Source organism: Lissotriton vulgaris, chromosome 4_1 (assembly GCF_964263255.1).
Source record: "Lissotriton vulgaris chromosome 4_1, aLisVul1.2, whole genome shotgun sequence".
NCBI lineage: Eukaryota > Metazoa > Chordata > Amphibia > Caudata > Salamandridae > Lissotriton > Lissotriton vulgaris.
Window position 1 is genome coordinate 1,178,041,302 of NC_141691.1, and position 19,342 is coordinate 1,178,060,643.

General features: G+C 42.5%; 1 protein-coding gene across 1 annotated transcript in view; it reads right to left on the bottom strand.

The window, feature by feature from the left end:
* CDH20 (cadherin 20) overlaps positions 1-19,342 on the bottom strand; it is a 287,836-nt gene that overhangs the window by 239,692 nt on the left and 28,802 nt on the right. The window contains exon 2 of the mRNA XM_086965411.1: positions 14,619-14,986. Coding sequence (XP_086821537.1) covers positions 14,619-14,867 — 249 coding nt within the window. The 5' untranslated portion in view covers positions 14,868-14,986. The remainder of the gene's footprint in view (positions 1-14,618; positions 14,987-19,342) is intronic.

A 19,342-nucleotide genomic window follows, 5' to 3' on the forward strand; every position in this document is an offset into this window, starting at 1 on the left:
GCTGGAAATTTTACTGATATAAAACCATTGAAATTCCCACGTTATAGTTAGTCGGACTCACTATAACTTGCGCGTGCAATGCACTGCTGATGACATCACATATTACATCACTCATGACATGGTCAGTGACATCACTCATGACATCACTGATGACACCATCCAGTGAATATGTGTCTTTCTGAAAAATAAATATTAGTGAGTTATGTTTAAATATTTAAATATATATATTAGTGTTTCACTTTGTGTATAAGTGGCTACATGTGTTGGTAAGTAGCTACATGCGTATGTATATGGGTTATTAGATATTTTTATTAGTATCAGTATGACTGTCTATATGGTTTAGTGGGGGTATTACTTAGCACATAGATGCATGAGTGACTGACTCTTTGTTTGTATGTGTTTTGAAGACAGCATATGTACAGGACTGTATGGGTGGATGAGTGTCTATATGTGTTTGTTAGTGAGTGAATGACTGTCTCACTAGTGTCTTTATCAGTACCTACATATGTTTTAATCTAGTATATATGAATATTGATGTATATAAGTGAGTATATGTGAGAGTAAGAGATTGTAAGAGTTCCTGTTTAAATAAGTATGTGTTTCTATAAGTGATTGTTTAAGAGAATAAATATGTGTAATTTTAAATAGAAGTAAGGTGGAAGTGTGTGTATAACTCTATATTCAAATAAATGGATGTTCAATAGTTTATTTGCACGTGTGAATATGTGTGTGAGTAACTTTTGGATGAATGTCGGTGTGTAACAGGATGTATAGGTGTATCACTTCATATGATGAGTGAGTATATGTATGAGTGACTATATAGAACTGTTGGTGAAAGAGTGGATGTGTATATAGATAGTGGAATTACTGAATTGCTTGTTGTAACTGATATAGGTATCTCCATTTTTTTAAAAATTTCAGTTTCTATTTTTGAATATGTGTCTCAAGGGTTACATTATAGTGAAAGGAGGTCTGTCACTATGTCACAAGGATGGTGTCATGAGTGATGTCACTGACCATGTCATGAGTGATGTAATATGTGATGTCATCAGCAGTGCATTGCACGCGCAAGTTATAGTGAGTCCGACTAACTATAACGTGGGAATTTCAATGGTTTTATATCAGTAAAATTTCCAGCTAACTATAACTGGTGTGAAACCTATGGTTTTTTCAGTGAATTTAATAGGTTTTTTAAATGCTAATTCCTAACTATAACTGGTGTGAAACCTATGGTTTTTTCAGTGAATTTCAAAGGTTTTTTTAATGCTAATTCCTAACTATAAGTTTCACTTTATAAATAAGACTGTTAGCACTCTAGTTGTTCTTTTTAACACTCTGGTACATTTTCTCATTGGGCTACAGTTGGGCTACATCTAGTTGAATTTTGGGCTACATTTTCAATTTTTGATCTCTGGTGGCCATCTTTGGGCTACATTGGGCTACTTTGGGCTACATTTGGGCTACATTTTGGCTCTAACATATATTAAGCCCAATGTAGCACAATACATATTTTTCTAAAGTTAATGTTTTTTACAAACCACTTCAGAATAGAGCTACCTGTCCCTACAATTTTCCCAATTTTTTTTTTAAAAATTATTTTGGGGAGCGCTCCCGGAGCGCGCCCCGGGGAGCGCCCCGAAAAGCGTATTTTTACAAAGCGCCCCGGGGCGCGCTCCGGGGAGCGTCCCGTGAGCGCCAATATCGCAAACGAAAACATAATCGTGACGTATCGCGTAGCCGCGACCGCGTGATACGCACGGCGTAAGCGCACCCGGAAGTACTCGAGCGAATACGATCGCACAACGTAAACTTCCGACGCGCTTACGCTGCGCGACCCGGGGCGCGCCCCCGGGCGCGCCCCGGGCGCGTAGCGTAAGCGCGTCGGGTCATGTGAGCAGAAAATAACACTTTTCATTGGTTCATAACAGTTTTGGTTTCATAATGATGAAGCCCCTGGTCTTGTGACCTGAAAATAACACTTCTCATTGGTTCAGGACAGTTTTTTTTTCTAAATGATGAAAGACCCCACCTTTTTTCCTTATTCTGACTTTGTCCTTTGACTGAGGAAGACCTGTTTGTTGCTCTGTCTACTTTTTTGCTCTTTGAGTAATATTTTGTACTATAAAATGGCTTCATTAGTAGCATCAGCTGGTGCATCTGCCCCACCACCACCACCACAACCACCAAGAGGACCAGCTCCAAATTATATTGGTGGTCAAGAACAGGAGGAGGAAGAGGAAGAGGAAGAGGAGGAGGGGAGAAGAAGATGGCTGCCTGAAGAAAACACACCTTATAAACCCAAACCACACTTCATTTGGCAGTTTTTTTCAATTCCAGAGGGGAAAAAAAAGGTGAATGCGCCCAAAGTCACTTGCCTCATCTGCAATGATGAACTTTCACGGGGCAACCCAAATAAGAAATATTCTTTTGGTAACTATACCATGATTCGGCACATGACAAGAAAGCATCCAAACAACTACTCTCGTGCAGAGTTCCGGGAAATGGCCAGTAACCTCCCCCAGTCATCAAGGACCCCCTCCCAAAGAAACCAACCCACTTCCTCGCAACCAGAAACATCTGAGGTGATGCCTTGCATTCAGCCGAGATTTGCTGATTTTAAAATTACTTGCACTGCTTGTGGCAAACTTATCTCCTATGGGGAAAAAAGTGTGAAACTCATCGTCCTTGCAGGTGATAATCACAAGTGCCCCAAAAAGAAGTAATTTTTTGGGTTTTTTGTTTTTTTGCTCCAGTTGAGCCAGTTTCAATTCCCTTTTTTTGTTTCTCCCCCCAAAAAATACAAAAAAATATATAAAACTGTTTTGAAAAGCCAAAAAAAGTACAAAAAGTTCAAAAAACACAAAAAAAATATAAAACAACAAAAAGAAGAAAAAAAAAAGTTCTTTTTAGAACTACCTCCAATTTCTAAATCAAAACTTCATTTTTTAAACACTCTGTCACCTTTTTTCATCATAGTGCGCTCCCAGGGCCGCTCCCCGGTGCGCGCACCGTGCGCTTCCCCCGCGCAAAACGAAAAAAAAAAAAAATAATTTAAATGCCCCGCGGGGCCCTTTTATAGCCCCCACATCAAACCTAGGGGGTCAAAGGGGTCTATCCCTGACGCCTTATGGTCAGTTCCCACTTTGTTTTAGCCACCTCTTATGTCTCGATTTTACCGAGACACAAGATGGCGACCGCTCTGGACTGTTTCGAATGTTTACAGACACCCGAGAGCCAATCAGCTTTCCATGCGCACCTCGCGTCACGCGCCCGGAGCGCTCCCTGGTGCGCGCACCGGTGCGCTGCTATAGATATATATATTTTTTTGAACCTAAATTACTCAAAATCCACTGGAGCACATATCTTGAGACATAGCAAAGGCACATCGGGCTACCAGTCCCTACAATTTTGCCAAGTTTGGTGTAAATCCATTCAGCCGTTCGGGCTAAAAGTGAAATCGACCGCCCTATGGAAATTAACATGGGGAAAACGCGTTTTGGGACCCCCCTTTTATCTCGGCCCCCGCTTGACGAATCCCCCCCAAACTTTCAAGGAAGGACCGGAGCTCGACGAGGCCATTTTCAGGAAATTTTCAGGCAGATTCGTCAACCGGTGCCAAAGTTATTCCAAATAGAATTTTGAGATTTAACATTGAAAAAAATCCTAACTATAACTACCTACTGGCGACCGCCAGTAGGTAATATATATATATATATATATATATATATATATATATATATATATTCACTGAAAAAACCATAGGTTTCACACCAGTTATAGTTAGGAATTAGCATTTAAAAAACCTATTAAATTCACTGACAAAACCATAGATTTCACACCATTTATAGTTAGCTGGAAATTTTACTGACATAAAACCATTGAAATTCCCACGTTATAGTTAGTTGGACTCACTATAACTTGCGCGCCTGTAATGCACTGCTGATGACGTCACATATTACATCACTCATGACATGGTCAGTGACATCACTCATGACATCACTGATGACACCATCCAGTGAATGTGTGTCTTTCTGAAAAATAAATTTGTTTTATATATGTATTTGTAAAGGTCGATGGAAGAATAAATGTTTAAATAAGTGTGTAAATGGATGTTTTTTTTTTTAAAAATTGGTTGGGTAACTGGCTTATTACGTGTATCTTAGTGAATACATATATTAGCGAGTATTGTTTAAATATTTAAATGTTTGTATCAGTGTTTCTCTTTGTGTATAAGTGGCTGCAGGGGTTGGTGACTGACTCACTGTTTGTATGTGTTTTGAAGACAGCATATGTGCAGGACTGTATGGGTGGATGAGTGTGTATATGTGTGTGTTAGTGAGTGAATGACTGTCTCACTAGTGTCTTCATTAGTAACGACATATGTTTTAATCTAGTATATGTGAGTATTGATGTATATAAGTGAGTATAGTATATATAGTGAGAGATTGTAGGAGTTCCTGTTTAAATAAGTATGTGTTTCTATAAGTGATTGTTTAAGAGTGTAGGTATGGGTAAGTTTCCTTAGAAGTAAGGTGGTAGTGTGTGTATAAATGTATATGCAAATAAATGGATGTTCAATAGTTTATTTGCATGTGTGAGTATGTGTGTGAGTAACTTTTGGATGACTGCTGATGTGTAACAGGATGTATAGGTGTATCACTACATATGATGAGTGAGTATATATATGAGTGACTATATAGAACTGTTGGTGAATGAGTGGATGTGTATATAGATGGTGGAATTACTGAATTGGTTGTTGTTACTGGTTTGGGTATCTCCATTTTTTTGAAAATGTTTGTTTCTATTTTTGAATATGCGTTTCAAGCGTTACATTACACTGAAATTAGGTCTGTCACTCTGTCACAAGGATGGTGTCATCAGTGATGTCATGAGTGATGTCACTGACCATGTCATGAGTGATGTAATATGTGACGTCATCAGCAGTGCATTACAGGCGCGCAAGTTATAGTGAGTCCAACTAACTATAACGTGGGAATTTCAATGGTTTTATGTCAGTAAAATTTCCAGCTAACTATAAATGGTGTGAAATCTATGGTTTTGTCAGTGAATTTAATAGGTTTTTTAAATGCTAATTCCTAACTATAACTGGTGTGAAACCTATGGTTTTTTCAGTGAATTTCAAAGGTTTTTTAAATGCTAATTCCTAACTATAACTCGTGTGAAACCTATGGTTTTTTCAGTGAATTTCAAAGGTTTTTTTAATGCTAATTCCTAACTATATAAGACCTGAAAGCCCACCAGGAATCTCCAGTATGCGCCAGGGGACTGCATTGCAGAGAGGTGTAATGAAGCCACAACCCTTTTTACACCTCTCTGCAACGCAGCCCCCGTGCATGTTTGAAGAGGGGGAACTAATTCCCCTTGCATACTGGGGGCCCCTGGGGGCCAATTAGCCCACCTGGAACCTCCAGTATGCGCCAGGGGCTGCATTGCAGAGGTGTAATGAGACTATGCCCCTTGTTACACCTCTCTGCAACGCAGCCCACTGCCGCGTTTGCAGAGGGGGAACTAATTCCCCTTGCATACTGGGGGTCCCTGGGGTCAACTGGTCCACCAGGAGCCTCCAGTATGCGCGAGGGAGCTGCATTGCAGAGAAGTGTAATGAGGCCACACCCTTGTTATACCTCTCTGCAATGCAGGCCACTGGCGCGTTTGTAGAGGAGGGACTAATTCCCCTTGCATACTGGGGGTCCCTGGATCATATCTGCCCAAACACCGATATTCCGAACGATTGTAAATTACTTTTCTTGAGAAACATTTGGATTTGGATTATCATGTCCTATACTTTGGAATTTTTGAAAGACTGACTTTGAGGATGCTATAAATTACTCAAGTCTGCCCGAATTGTGTGGGTAAAATTGATACCTAGTCACTTTGAATAAGAATATACTTATGTCTCGTCTAACATTTGGAAGAAATATCTAGTTATATGACAACTGGATACCGACATAACTTGAAGGAAATAAGAACGCCCTGAAGAAGTTCTGTTGTACAGAACGAAACCTTTCGGCTGGCTGTGGTACATAAACTTAAGGAAAATAAAAGCATTTGAATATACACCAAGATTCAGCGCTTCAATAAGGACTCTAAGTGATATGATTTGATTGGACTCATTGTGAAAGTGGTGCTGTGCCAAACTTTGGAATATTCTCCACTACTCTCTACTACTTACTCTCTCCTACTCCACTACTCTCAAATACTCACTGTCTACTACTCATTCTCTACTACTCTACTACTCTCTACTACTCTCTCTCTACTACTCACTCCCTACTACTCGCTACTCACTACTCCCTACTACTCACTATCTACTACTCTCTACTACTCACTCTCTACTACTCTCTCTACTACTCACTCTTTACTACTCACTACTACTCTCTACTACTCACTCTCTACTTCTCACTCTCTACTACTGTCTACTACTCACTCTCTACTACTCTCTCTCTACTAGTCTCTACTACTCACTCTACTACTCACTCTCTACTACTCACTACTATTCTCTCTGCTACTCATTCTCTACTACTCTCTACTACTCACTCTCTACTACTCACTCTCTACTACTCACTCTTTACTACTCTCTACTACTCACTTTCTACTGCTCTCTACTACTCACTCTACTACTTACTCTCTACTACTGTCTACTACTCACTCTCTACTACTCACTCTCTACTACTCTCTACTACTCACTCTACTACTCTCTACTACTCACTCTCTGCTACTCTCTCTACTGCTCTCTACTACTCTCTACTACTCACTCTCTATTACTCACTCTCTACTCTCTACCTCTCTACCTCTCTCTTCTTCTCTCTCTACTAATCTCTACCTCTCTACCGCTACCTCTCTACCTCTCTACCTCTACACCTCTACCTCTCTACCTCTCTCTACACGCACACATATACACATATATGCATATATATATATGCATATGCATTTATATATATATGTATGTGTATGTATAAAAAAAAACAACAAAACATTTTTTTTTTTAAACAGCTACTTTTAAAACTGTCATTCTTTTTCCCCATGGTACGCTCCCCGGTACGCTTACCGGTGCGCGTACCGGTGCGCGTACCGGGCGCTCACCCCGCGAAAATCAAAAAATTTTTTTATTTTTTTTTTGCTCCGCGGGGCCCTTTTATGGCCCCCACATCAAACCTAGGGGGTCAAGGGGGGTCTACTCTGCCCCCTTATGGTCATTTCCCTCTTTGTTTTGGCCACCTCTCGTGTCTCGATCCTACCGAGACACAAGATGGCGGCCGCTCCGGACTGTTTAGAATGTTTACAGACATCCCAGAGCCAATCAGCTTTCTGCGCGCAAGTCGCGGTAAGCGCCCGGTGCGCGTACCGGTGCGCGTACCGGAGCGCGGCTATAGATATATATATTTTTTTGAACCTTAATTACTCAAAATCCACTGGAGCACATATCTTGAGACATAGCAAAGGCACATCGGGCTACCAGTCCCTACAATTTTGCCAAGTTTGGTGGAAATCCATTCAGCCGTTCGGGCTAAAAGTGAAATCGACCGCCCTATGGAAATTAACATGGGGAAAACGCGTTTTGGGACCCCCCTTTTATCTCGGCCCCCGCTTGACGAATCCCCCCCAAACTTTCAGGGAAGGACCGGAACGCCGCGAGGCCATTTTGAGGAAATTTTCAGGCAGATTCGTCAACCGGCGCCAAAGTTATTCCAAATAGAATTTTCAGATTTAACATTGAAAAAAATCCTAACTATAACTACCTACTGGCGACCGCCAGTAGGTAATATATATATATATATATATATATATATATATATATATATATATATATATATATATATATATATATATATATATATATATATATATATATATATACATTGCATGGTAAAGGCATTTGTTGTAAAAGCATATGCGATCTACATAAATTTGGGGTTAAAAATGCGTGGTAAAGACATGCAGAGTATTTCCCTGTGTTATTCCATCATATAACCGCGCTAGACAGACTCATCCCCAGCTCTAGGAAATGTGATGCTATAACTTGCAGCTCAGAAATCAATAATATGGTCACAACTCAAAGTTCAGATCGTCCTCAAGTCTGCTTCCATCATTTCCAAAATCCAGAAGCTGAACACACCCACCTACATCAATTAAAAAGTAAAATCTGCCAGAAGATTACTCAACAAATTACACTCTTCTTGGAAATGCCACAATTCAATACACAATCCATCTGAACACATACTTACTTTAATTTTGTTCCAGAATTATTAAATTAAACCCCAAAGAGAGCTGACACATTATTTCACTACTGGCATTGAAAGAACATCACATCATAAAGGGCCTCATTTACAAATTTTTGGCTTAGGCCAGCAATGCAATCCTTCTTGCTACGCTGCCTTATGTCAAGATTAAAGTGCAGGAATTTCCGTACCTTTTCGTACCTATGAGAAATCGGCGCATTCCTATCCTCTTCCCCAGTGCTGTCGCACAATTGGCTGCCATATGCCAACGCAGGCACCCTTGCACTATGGTGTAAGGGTGTCTGCGTTGTGGGAATTATTGTTTTTGTGCAGGAAGGGAGACCTTCTTGCACAAAAACAATCCATAGATGCGAATTCCTTGTACTATGTATGTATGCTGAAATCAGTTCACATAGAAAGAGGAAAAAAACTAGGAGAAAGAAATTTATTTACCTTCTTGTGCCTCCCCTACGCTTTTGACGCATTTTGACGCATTCCAAGGTTTACAGATGTTTTAAATCTGGGAATGTGTGAAATACCATGGGTGTTATGTGTGAACACCCACTGTAACGGCCAAGGCACACCTACCGATTGCAGTGTAAGGCAATGCACTGACTTGGGCAGCGTTGCTTCACAACATATCTACAAGGTCATGAAAAGCCACGGAGGGTGGTTTTATATGTGCTGCTGGACTTCAATAAAAGTGACGGTTCGCAGCCTACAGGGGCTTGTAAATAAGCCTCAAAGTGCCTTATAAGAAACTAGGGAATATTGCATTGAAATTTACTCCCTTAGTTGGCATACTCCAACATCTTCAATCTATACATTTGTCCATAAATACATGTCCATATAAATTTAAACATCTAAGTCCTGTTTATTTAATTTCTTGTATAGCGCAAGAATCGACCCCGTGCGGGGTATCACCGCGCTTTTGCTCGCAAGGTGGCCATGGAGAGGTGTTACAGATAAGTTGTAGTTATGGGCTGATAGTTAGTTATTTATTCTTCCAGGAACAGGTTGGTTTTTAATTTTTTCCTGAAGGCGGCGTGGTTGGGGATTTGCCTGATGCAGAGGGGTAAGTTGTTCCATAGGGTGGGTCCTATCAGAGAAAAAGCTCTGCCACCTTGTCTGGTTTTTTTTACAAGAGGAGTTTTTATCAGCAGTTGATTGCTTGACCGTAGCGCTCTGCCTGGTTTGTAAAGGGGTAACTTTTGGGTCAGATAGTTGGGGGCTTTCCCGAACAAGCATTTGTGGACAATGCAGCAGATTTTAAATTTGATGCGTTGTCGTATTGGCAACCAGTGAAGTTCTCTCAGCAGAGGCTTGGAGGGGGTTCTGGGGGGTGCATTCAAAATCAGTCTTGCCGCTGTATTTTGGACTACCTGTAAGCGGTTTATGGCATCCTCATTGGCTTGTATCAGGAGCCCGTTGCAGTAGTCAATTCTGCTTATCACCATTGTCTGCACAAGGGTCTTTCTGTAGTTGTCTGGTAAGTATGGGAAGACTCGTCTTAGCAGACCAATGGTGTGGAAACATGCCCCAGCGACTGCATTCACATGTCAGATTTTGATCTAACTTCACCCCCAGATTTTTTACTGTTATTTTTGGGGTGGGTACTGGTCCCAGATCTAGGGGCCACCAATCAGGGGACCATAGTATGGATGCTTTTCCAAAGAGCATTAATTCCGTTTTTCCAACGTTGCATTGGAGACGGTTGTCAGCCATCCAGTTGGAGATAGCCCTCATGCCTTCAGCAAAATTATCCCTAACATTGGAGTTTAGGGAATGGAAAGGGTAGAGGAGTTGGGTGTCGTCAGCGTAGGACACCGGGGTGAATCCATATTTCCTCACAATCTCAGCAAGGGGGGCCACGTACACATTGAACAATGTGGGGCTTAGGCATGAGCCCTGTGGCACCCCCTTCGTGAGCATCCTTGAGGAGGAACGATAGAGTCCCAGACTGACGGATTGTGAGCGCCCGGACAGAAAACTCTCCAACCAAGAAAGGGCCTGTCCTCCAATGCCTACTCCCTTTAGACGGCTCACGAGGATCTTGTGGAACACAGTATCAAAGGCGGCCGACAGGTCTAACAGCACCAGAATCATTGAGCCTCCTCTATCCTGTGACATCTTGATGTTATCGGTCACGGAGAGGAGTGCAGATTTGGTGCTGTAGTTGGGCCTGAACCCAGATTGTGAGTGGTCCAGGCCCCCTGTCGCTTCTATGAAACTGGACAGATGGGTGTTAACATGCTTCTCAGCCAGTTTACTCAGGAGCGGCAGCAGAGAGATAGGACGGAGGTTGGAGAGCTCTGTCCAAGGGGAGATGGAGTTTTTTCGTATGGGATTAACCACTGCCTCTTTCCATTGCTGAGGGAGTTTACCTTCTTTGTAGGAGAGGTTCAAAACTTTTTGGATAACGGGGCAGAGAGCTGTGCTCAGAGTGTTCATCACTCTAGGGGGGAGAAGGTCAAGGGGAGACCCTGTTTTTATTGTGTTTAATATGGATTTTGTGTCATCCTCTGAGATTTCTGGGATGTCAGTGAAGGTCTCAGAATTAGTTTGTGAGCAGAGGGCGGCAGCAGTCTCTATATTATTGGGGTGTTTGGCCAATATTTTATTGTAGATGGTGTCGATTTTGTCTTCAAAGAATTGTGAGATCTTATTACACAGCTCCTGAGAGAAGGTGTCAGGGCTTTCGCATGCTGTGGGGTTAGTAAAACTTCTCAGGATTTTATATAATTCTCTGGTTGAGTTGTCTGCTTCATCTATTTGAGATTGAAGGCTGGTTTTCCTTGCCTTTTTAATGTTTTTGTAATAGGAGGAGACAGCTTGTTGATAGAGCTCCTTGCTTTCACTGGAGTGATTCTTCCTCCATAATTTTTCTAGCTTTCTACACTTTTGTTTTTCTATTTTTAACGCTTCAGTGTACCAGGTTTCCTTTTTATTATTAGTCGATGGTTGTTTGACCAATTTTTGTGGGGCTAGGAGGTTAATGGTATCGAGGAGGGTGATGTTTAGTTTGGCGAGGGCCGACTCAGTGTTGTCAGAGTCAGAGAGAGTCGGTATGTTCCAGGTTTCTGCAAAAGCCTCTGGAGTGATCTTATGCCATGGTCTACATTTAGTACTCAGTATAGCAGAAGGATCGGAAGGTTTAGTTAGCTGCATGAAGAAAAATTCCAGCATGCTATGGTCAGACCAGTGTACTGATTTAGGAGGATGGCAGTGTAGAGACGGGTCATTAGAAAAGATAAGATCTAGAGTATGGCCGCCCCTGTGGGTAGGACCACTGTTCCGCAGGTGTAGACCTATGAGGGCGAGGTCTGCTAGGAGAAGCTTGGTGTCAGGGTCCTCTGGTGTGTCAGCGTGGAAATTAAAGTCTCCAAGTAGAATAAAATGTTCTCTAGCTTTCATATATGGAGCAAGTGTTTCAGTTAGAGTTAGTGAAAAGCTGGTGTCGGAGCCAGGAGGTCGGTAGACTAAGGCACCCTTCCAGTGGTGCTTATTTCCAGTGTTTATTTTAAAGATCATTATCTCCATGGAAGGAAGTAAGGCTTGTTCCAGTATGGTAATACGGAGGCTGTCTTTGTATATTATGGCGGTGCCGCCGCCTGTTTTTATCGGGCGGTCTTGTCTCAGGATTTTGTATCCTGAGGGTATTCCTACCGTGACAGTTGGGATGGTATGAGGCTTTAACCAAGTTTCCGTTAGGAAGCATATTTCCGGTTTGAGGCTAAGTATAGTATCCCATATTTCGGTACAATGACGCGGGAGTGATCGAACATTTAATAGGAAGCTTTTCCAGCCTTTCTTTGCTGGCTTGGGAGTTAGTAAAGACCCAGGTATTATAGTGTTAAGAGTGGCTTGGAAACCACACTGAAGGCAGGAAAAAGGCCCTTCTGGACGGGGCCAGCCACTGTCTGCACATCGGTGGCGATCCTGAGGGCGGAGAGATCGTAGGAATTGGGAAGAGTACCTGATGTGAGAGTCTTTAGGTGTGGCCATGTCAGGAGAGGAGTGGAGGGAAATAAGAGCAGGGTGGGTGGCCCCTGGCCCCGTCCAGTCGCGGACGGGCGCAGACGGGCCACTCTTTGGCTAGTCTTCGGCGTTGTCTTCGGCTCTCCTGCGCACGATCGCTGCGCGCTCAGGAGGGGGCGAGGGCTAAATAGCCCCGTCAGTCCTGGCCGCTAGAGCGCTAACCGCTCAGCGAGACCGGAAGTGGTGTCCTCCCTCCCCGTATCACAGTCACGGGGAAGCGAGCGCTTCTAAAGCTAATGCCACAGGTGGTATCGGCGTGTGTGTGCGAGTGTGTGCACTTTAAATTTCTAATGTAACAGATGTGAGTTTTAAAAAACAATTTCAGTTTACAGTTTCCTACTTTAAAATATCGCTTTAGTCGCAACACGCACAAGGCACAAGCACAAGGCAAATTATGCAGGCTGATAGTCCCAGGCGAGCCAGCGGGCTCGAGAAACACTGCCACTGTCCCCCTGCCGTTGACTGCTTGAAATAGATTTTTTACTTTTGTTACTGTCCATACATTTGTACTCACTCAAACTGTCATCTGTTTGACAATATATACAAATGTATTCATCTCACTGTTGAGCATCCTAGGCATCTGCTTAGAATATTCCCAAGCCATGTAAAAATTGAAAATTAAACTAAAACTAAAATAAACTTACCATACTGACAAAGGGTACTTCAGAAAGTATTTGTTGCGTCTACGTTCTTGCAAACCAGAATCATTGTCAATTAGGACTCTACTTTGGGTGTGCCAAATATGGAAGAAAATGTGTTTTCTGCAGTGTACAAGCATGCTTCTGGAGTCAGGTCAGGTCCTGCAGACAGTGCAGAACATAAATATAGGCTGCTGGCTCACTCACTGTCTGCGTTTCTATGCATTTGGTCCTCAGACTCTTGAGCACCTAAAACAACCTTGGAGAGGGTCGTAACTCTGGAACTTGCAGTGTGCTCAATATAAATAATCAAAATAATCAAGTTGATTCATAAACCTGAGGGCATGCGCACCGACGTATCTCTTAAATTTGTCGTGGATGCCTCATTCCATCAGATGCACACTGCTGCAGGCCTTGCCATTGAAGCACCATTTTAAAAGTACATTTGATCAACTTGCTTTCAATCCGTTTCTGGTGATCTAGCTACATATTTTACCATGCAGGTCAATGCTGGGCAATGGTAGCCGAGGACAAAATATTGCTTACATATTGTATTGCAATTGCATTGTAATTGCATTTATATAGCGCTTACTACCCCCGACGAGGCGTCAAAACGCTCTTTCGGCGAGTAGCATGCTACTCCGGGACCCATAGAGGATTAGTGTTGAATTAGTATAGTGAAAAATGAAAGTACATTTTAAGTGGTGGATAGGTTAGTCAGTTATTTGGATTTGGAATTATAGCAGAAAGATAGAAGAGGAAAAAACCTTTGTATTTATATAGCACTTGTTACCCCTGATGGGGTGTTGAAACATGCTATTCAGGAAGCCCATAAAGGAATAGTGGTGAATTAATATGGTGAAATATGAAGTAATTTCAGTGGTGGATATTAGTCAGTTATTTGGAGTGAGAAGGATAGTGGAGGGCTAATAGGGTAAGAAAGGTTTGCATTCATATAGCACTTGTTAACCCTGATCGGGTGTTGACGCATACTATTCAGGAAGCCCATAAAGGATTAGTGGTGAATATTATACAAGGATTGTTTCTCTGTAATAGCAGGTTGTTACGTGCTACCAAGTGAGTGAAATGTGTGTCTTGCTGGAGCTTTTGAGGTGAATAATCATGAATGTTGATCTGTGTCATCTATAAAAATGTTTATAAGCTTACTGATGATCAAATCATCCACCCTATTATGAATTTCCTACCTTCCATTTTCTAAATGTGTTTTGCGATTATTTACCCAAGCATAATCAGATTAAATATATGCTGGTGGGTAATAGCACAAAGACTCTTGGCATGTTTGCTGTATGTAGGTACATAGAACTGCCCTATTTTAAAGACCTGTTAGTTGTTACTCACCCTTTAAAAATAAATTCAAATATTTGTATTGACTGACTAATAGGTAGAATAGATTAAACCAATTACCCAACACACTTTGTCTTTTTAACAAATGTGCTAGTAGATGGCACAGAAACACATTTGCTGCTATTCCCATCTTATCCTCTGTCGGATCACTGAAGTCAACCTTTACATAATATGAACTGAATCACCTGGGATCATGATGTACATGCACCCTTATTTCCTTTCATTGTGACTCGACTTGACCAACTTAACACATTACTCCAGGTATTAAGGAGAGAGGGGGCAAACAATTAGAATCAAGTTAGCGCAAATATTTGACTCATTCTGTTCCATCTCTTCTCACCTTGCCAACATAGAGAGGGTCTGATCCAGTGTACTCCTCCAGAACAAAAAACTGGTTCCACACCCAACTTCTCTTCAGCCGTCGATGCAGCAACTGCACGTCTATCGTTTGTCTATTTTCAGACCCTTCTGTTAAATCCCCGACATTTTCAGGTAGTGCAGCTGTAAGCTCCAACAGCTCCAAGAAGTAAAAGAATAAGACACTTCCAAGACAGCGGTATGCGTTTTTCATGTTGCCTGTAGTCCTCATCAGTGGAAGGTGCCTTGATACCTTTAAATGCTTTTTTAGCACTAAGTTCTGAGTGGCCTTCAACAAAAAGGGTATTCTAAATCGGTAGAGATGTAGGCTTCAGGTCTGACGGTGATTACCTGTAAATATAATGAAAAAAAGAACAGTTATTTTCTGCATATTTATTGATCATAGAAGAAGAAAAATGTACAATACTAATACCAGCACACGATATTGAACTTAAATAAAAAGTTGGCTTATTTCACATCAGGCAGGCCGCTAAAAACTCTTTTTAGTCCCATTCAAAATACCATAAAATAAGATGTTCTCACACAGCGTGTCTATACCGCAAGCAGTTCACAAGAAGGAACGTCTCTGGGGACGAGCAGGATTCAGTTAAAGAAAGAATAACCCATTTGAAAAATAATTGTTGCCAAAAAGAGACAGACAGCTTGAGGTTGAGGAAGAAAAAAAGAGCCCTCTGGCACCATTTAATTCCCGAGCTTGTTATTACTAGTTTCCCCTATTCAGCCCATAATCAGTGCGAGAGATAAAAGGCGGGAATCCCAGCCCCTGGCAGTGCCAATTTCTTTTCAAGAAAGGCAGACAAACTATACACTGGTTCCTCACAAAGAACATAATGATAAGGTGTGCTCTAGGTGCTACAGAACAAAGTGACAGCTTTTTTTACAGGCAGCCTGTCACCTCTGTGTGATGTGTATACCTATGGGGGTGAAGCCGGTGGAATTCAGTAACTTTGGCTGCTCTGGGGTGCAGTTTTTTTATTGATTTGTCAGAGTTAACAGCCTTATATTCTGAACATATTAAATCAAAAGTGCTCCGGAAAATAAGGTGCTGTTGAAAAAGTTCACAATTGTATTACCCACATATACATTTGTGAGTTTGTATCCGCGGAGATGTACCGAAATGTTGGCAGTGCCTCACAGGGAGAAAAAGCGCTTCAACTGCTCATCAAAAGTGCTATATAAATGCAAACCTCGTTCCTACTTCTAACCCTTTACTATCCTTCTCAATCTAAATAACTGACTAACATATCCACCACTCAAATTACTTTCATATTTCACTATACTAATTCACCACTATTCCTTTATGGGTTCCGGAGTAGTGTGCTACTCACCAAAAGAGGCAAACACAACAGGTGATGGACCGAATGTGGATCAATGTCACACACTCACCCCAGTCCAAAGATCTGGGCCCAAATCCATCGTTTTTTTGCACTCCACACCAGATCTTTGGACTGGGGTGAATATGTGACATTGATCCACATTCTGTCCATCACCTGTTTTGTTTGCAAATTCCGCCCTAAGTGCGCTGGGGATGCTCAAACGTGGGTCCCAGGCACTCCACACCACTGGAGTCAAGCTAGCCGGGCTGATGAGAGGTGTTACCTCGAAACCGGTCCGGTCCTCGGATGCTTGATTCCGTTCTGGGAAGGACATAGATTTTGTAGTTCGGACTGGACTGTTCCCATGGGGCACAGGGTCAGAGCTGATTTGCATATCGCCATTGTCTAACCCAGGGTGGTGTGGAGTGCAAAAAAATGATGGATTTGGGCCCAGATCTTTGGACTGGGGTGAATGTGTGACATTGATCCACATTCTGTCCATCACCTGTTTGTTTGCAAATTCAGCCCTAAGTGCGCTGGGGATGCTCAGACGTGGGTCCCAGGCACTCAACACCACTGGAGTCAAGCTAGCCGGGCTGATGAGAGGTGTTACCTCGAAACCGGTCCGGTCCTCGGATGCTTGATTCCGTTCTGGGAAGGACATGGCTTTTGTAGTTCGGACTGGACTGTTCCCATGGGGCACAGGGTCAGAGCTGATTTGCATATCGCCATTGTCTAACCCAGGGTGGTGTGGAGTGCAAAAAAACGATGGATTTGGGCCCAGATCTTTGGACTGGGGTGAATGTGTGACATTGATCCACATTCTGTCCATCACCTGTTTTGTTTGCAAATACTCACCAAAAGAGTGCTTCAACACCCTATCAGGGATATCATGCGTCATATAAATGCAAGCCGTTTCCCCTTTTCTATCGCTCCACTATCCTTCCCAATCCAAATAACTGACTAACATATCAGCTACTCAAATTATTTTCGTTTTTCATTATACTAATTCACCACTAATCCTTTCTGGGTTCTGGATAAGCGTGCTACTCCCCGAAAAAGCGCTTTGACGCCTCGTCAGGGGAAGTAAGCGCTATATAAATGCAATTACAATACAAAACATTTTGGCTCACCGTAGCTGTGTATTCCGCCTGACTTTAATCAATCCATTAAGCCAGCCTACGCCTGCCGCCAGGTTTCACACTCGGCCGCCTCCTCTCCGCGGGCCAGGGCGGCAGCTAATGTGACACTTCGAGGATATGAACGGTCAGTTAATCATTGTGGCGCCCACAAAGGGGACGGGGAGGCGGGCGGCCTCGTGCTATTGAGGGAGCGCTGAACGAGGCGCGCTAACAAATGTCCCCTCTTAAGGCTGAAAGGCGTGTTGTGGCAGAGGAATGCCGGCCTGCATCAGGAGGACACTTTATCATCAGTCAAGGGTCCTTTGTTGTCATGAAGTCAAATTAGTCGGTGACCTCACTCCGGGTCAGGGGCTGTCGTGGGCTATTCTGTCTCAGCGTTGTTAAGCTTAATGAGGTGGCACGGCACTCAAGCTACTCTGTCAAAACACCCGGCATATACCCTGGCATTCACTCTGACGCTGTTCACTTGAGGGACAGCAATGTCTACCTCTCTGAGGCCCGATTGGCATTTGCGGTGGACACAGACACGGATTTCATAGATCTGCTTGCAATTACAATTTTTGGTGATATTAGACTAACGAGCAGGTATTCCAGCGTTGTATACTTTAGTTTTTCCAGCCTAAAACTGGCAATGGAAAACTGCAACCTAAGTTCAGTTCTTTCAAATCTATTAAATAATCAAATCTTTAAATTTTCAAATCTATTAAATATTCAGTTCTTTCAAATCTATCAAATATCTATATATTTAAGCCACTAATGAACAATAAATCATATTTGTGATTCTTTTACATTAATGGTAAGGCCCAGCAATAGAGTGCAGTTTAAAAGCACCTTGTTAGTATTAGATATATCTAACGTTTTAATTGTGTGTGTTGCTCATACAGGCATACCTGTTACTATGTACTTAACTGCAGAACTAACCACACTGTTCTGTTCAACATAGAAAGCTTATCCTGCAAGTAAATGCTGTTCCGTCAGAACTTTTTTTGCTCTTTTATGGGACACATTCTCACATTGTTTAGACACACCACAGCCTTCGCTAAAGCATTTAATAACTTGCTTCTCAGAATTCATTGGGGTTTTCCCATTTCTGAGAGTGATTCATTTAGATAACACCGGACCGTATTACAGAAAGTGAAAACCCTGAGCAAAAGGCACTGTTTGTTTTTATAGAAGCCATAACATGTTCCTCTCCATATGACAAAAAAACAAGGCTGCTGTTGCAGTTAACACACATTTTAATGTTGTGGACCCTGATCAGTGCTTAATTTGAGCCGGTGGTTTCCGGTGCTCAGTACCAGCACTTAATCACGAACACCGGTGCTTTTCATATGCACCAGTTAAGGACACATTCATTATTGGGGAGATTACTTGATTTACCCTGAATCACAGGATGTTGAGCAGGTGCATAGACTCGAACTAGGTTCCCCAGCTCCGAAGTTGGCAGCTCTGGACATTATGCCCCCCCCCCCCCACACACACACACACTTTCATGGTTAGTAGTTGGTTCTGTTTTAGGCTGCACTAACAGAAGAAATGAGCTGGTCAAGCTGCCTCCCTTATTATTTAACAAAGTAACCACTGACTCCCTGATTTTCATAGAAGTGGCACGTTTGCAAACACAGAGACCTTCATCTGCGAGGATGAGGCTCCCATCAGGGACCGCGCATCAGGAAGATGCCCCACCCCCAGGGGCGCAGAATGAGGACCGCCCAGGAACCTTCATATGACACAGAGATCCACACTCGCTTGATGAGATCTCTAAATATGACTGGTGGTTTAACCTCTGGGGAGTGGAGACAGTATCCTGGTGGACCCGGTGGCAGCCAGCCAAGTTCTAAATGACCTCCGGAATGCTTGGATAAAGATCACACAGCGAAGGCCATGACCTTTCCTAGAATATCTTAGTACATAAGGCTATTTTAAATTCTCTCCAAATGCCTGAACACCCCAGGTTATACCATATAACTTAGTAGCTTCCCTTTGCTATGGGCCTCTACTGCTCAGAGAGTGACCTTGTGGCATGATTGAATGTGCTGAATGTTTTTGGTTGAGAAGGAAATCCCCCAGTATCTGAGCAAGGCTTAGCTTGAGTCTTCAGAACTGAAAGTTATCCAGGTTCATTCCCTCTTAAACTCTTCAAGGGTCACAAATACACTGATGCCGAATAAGTACACCGGTATGTGAAGGCTGGTTAAAATGTGTTTATATCCACCTCATGCTTTTAT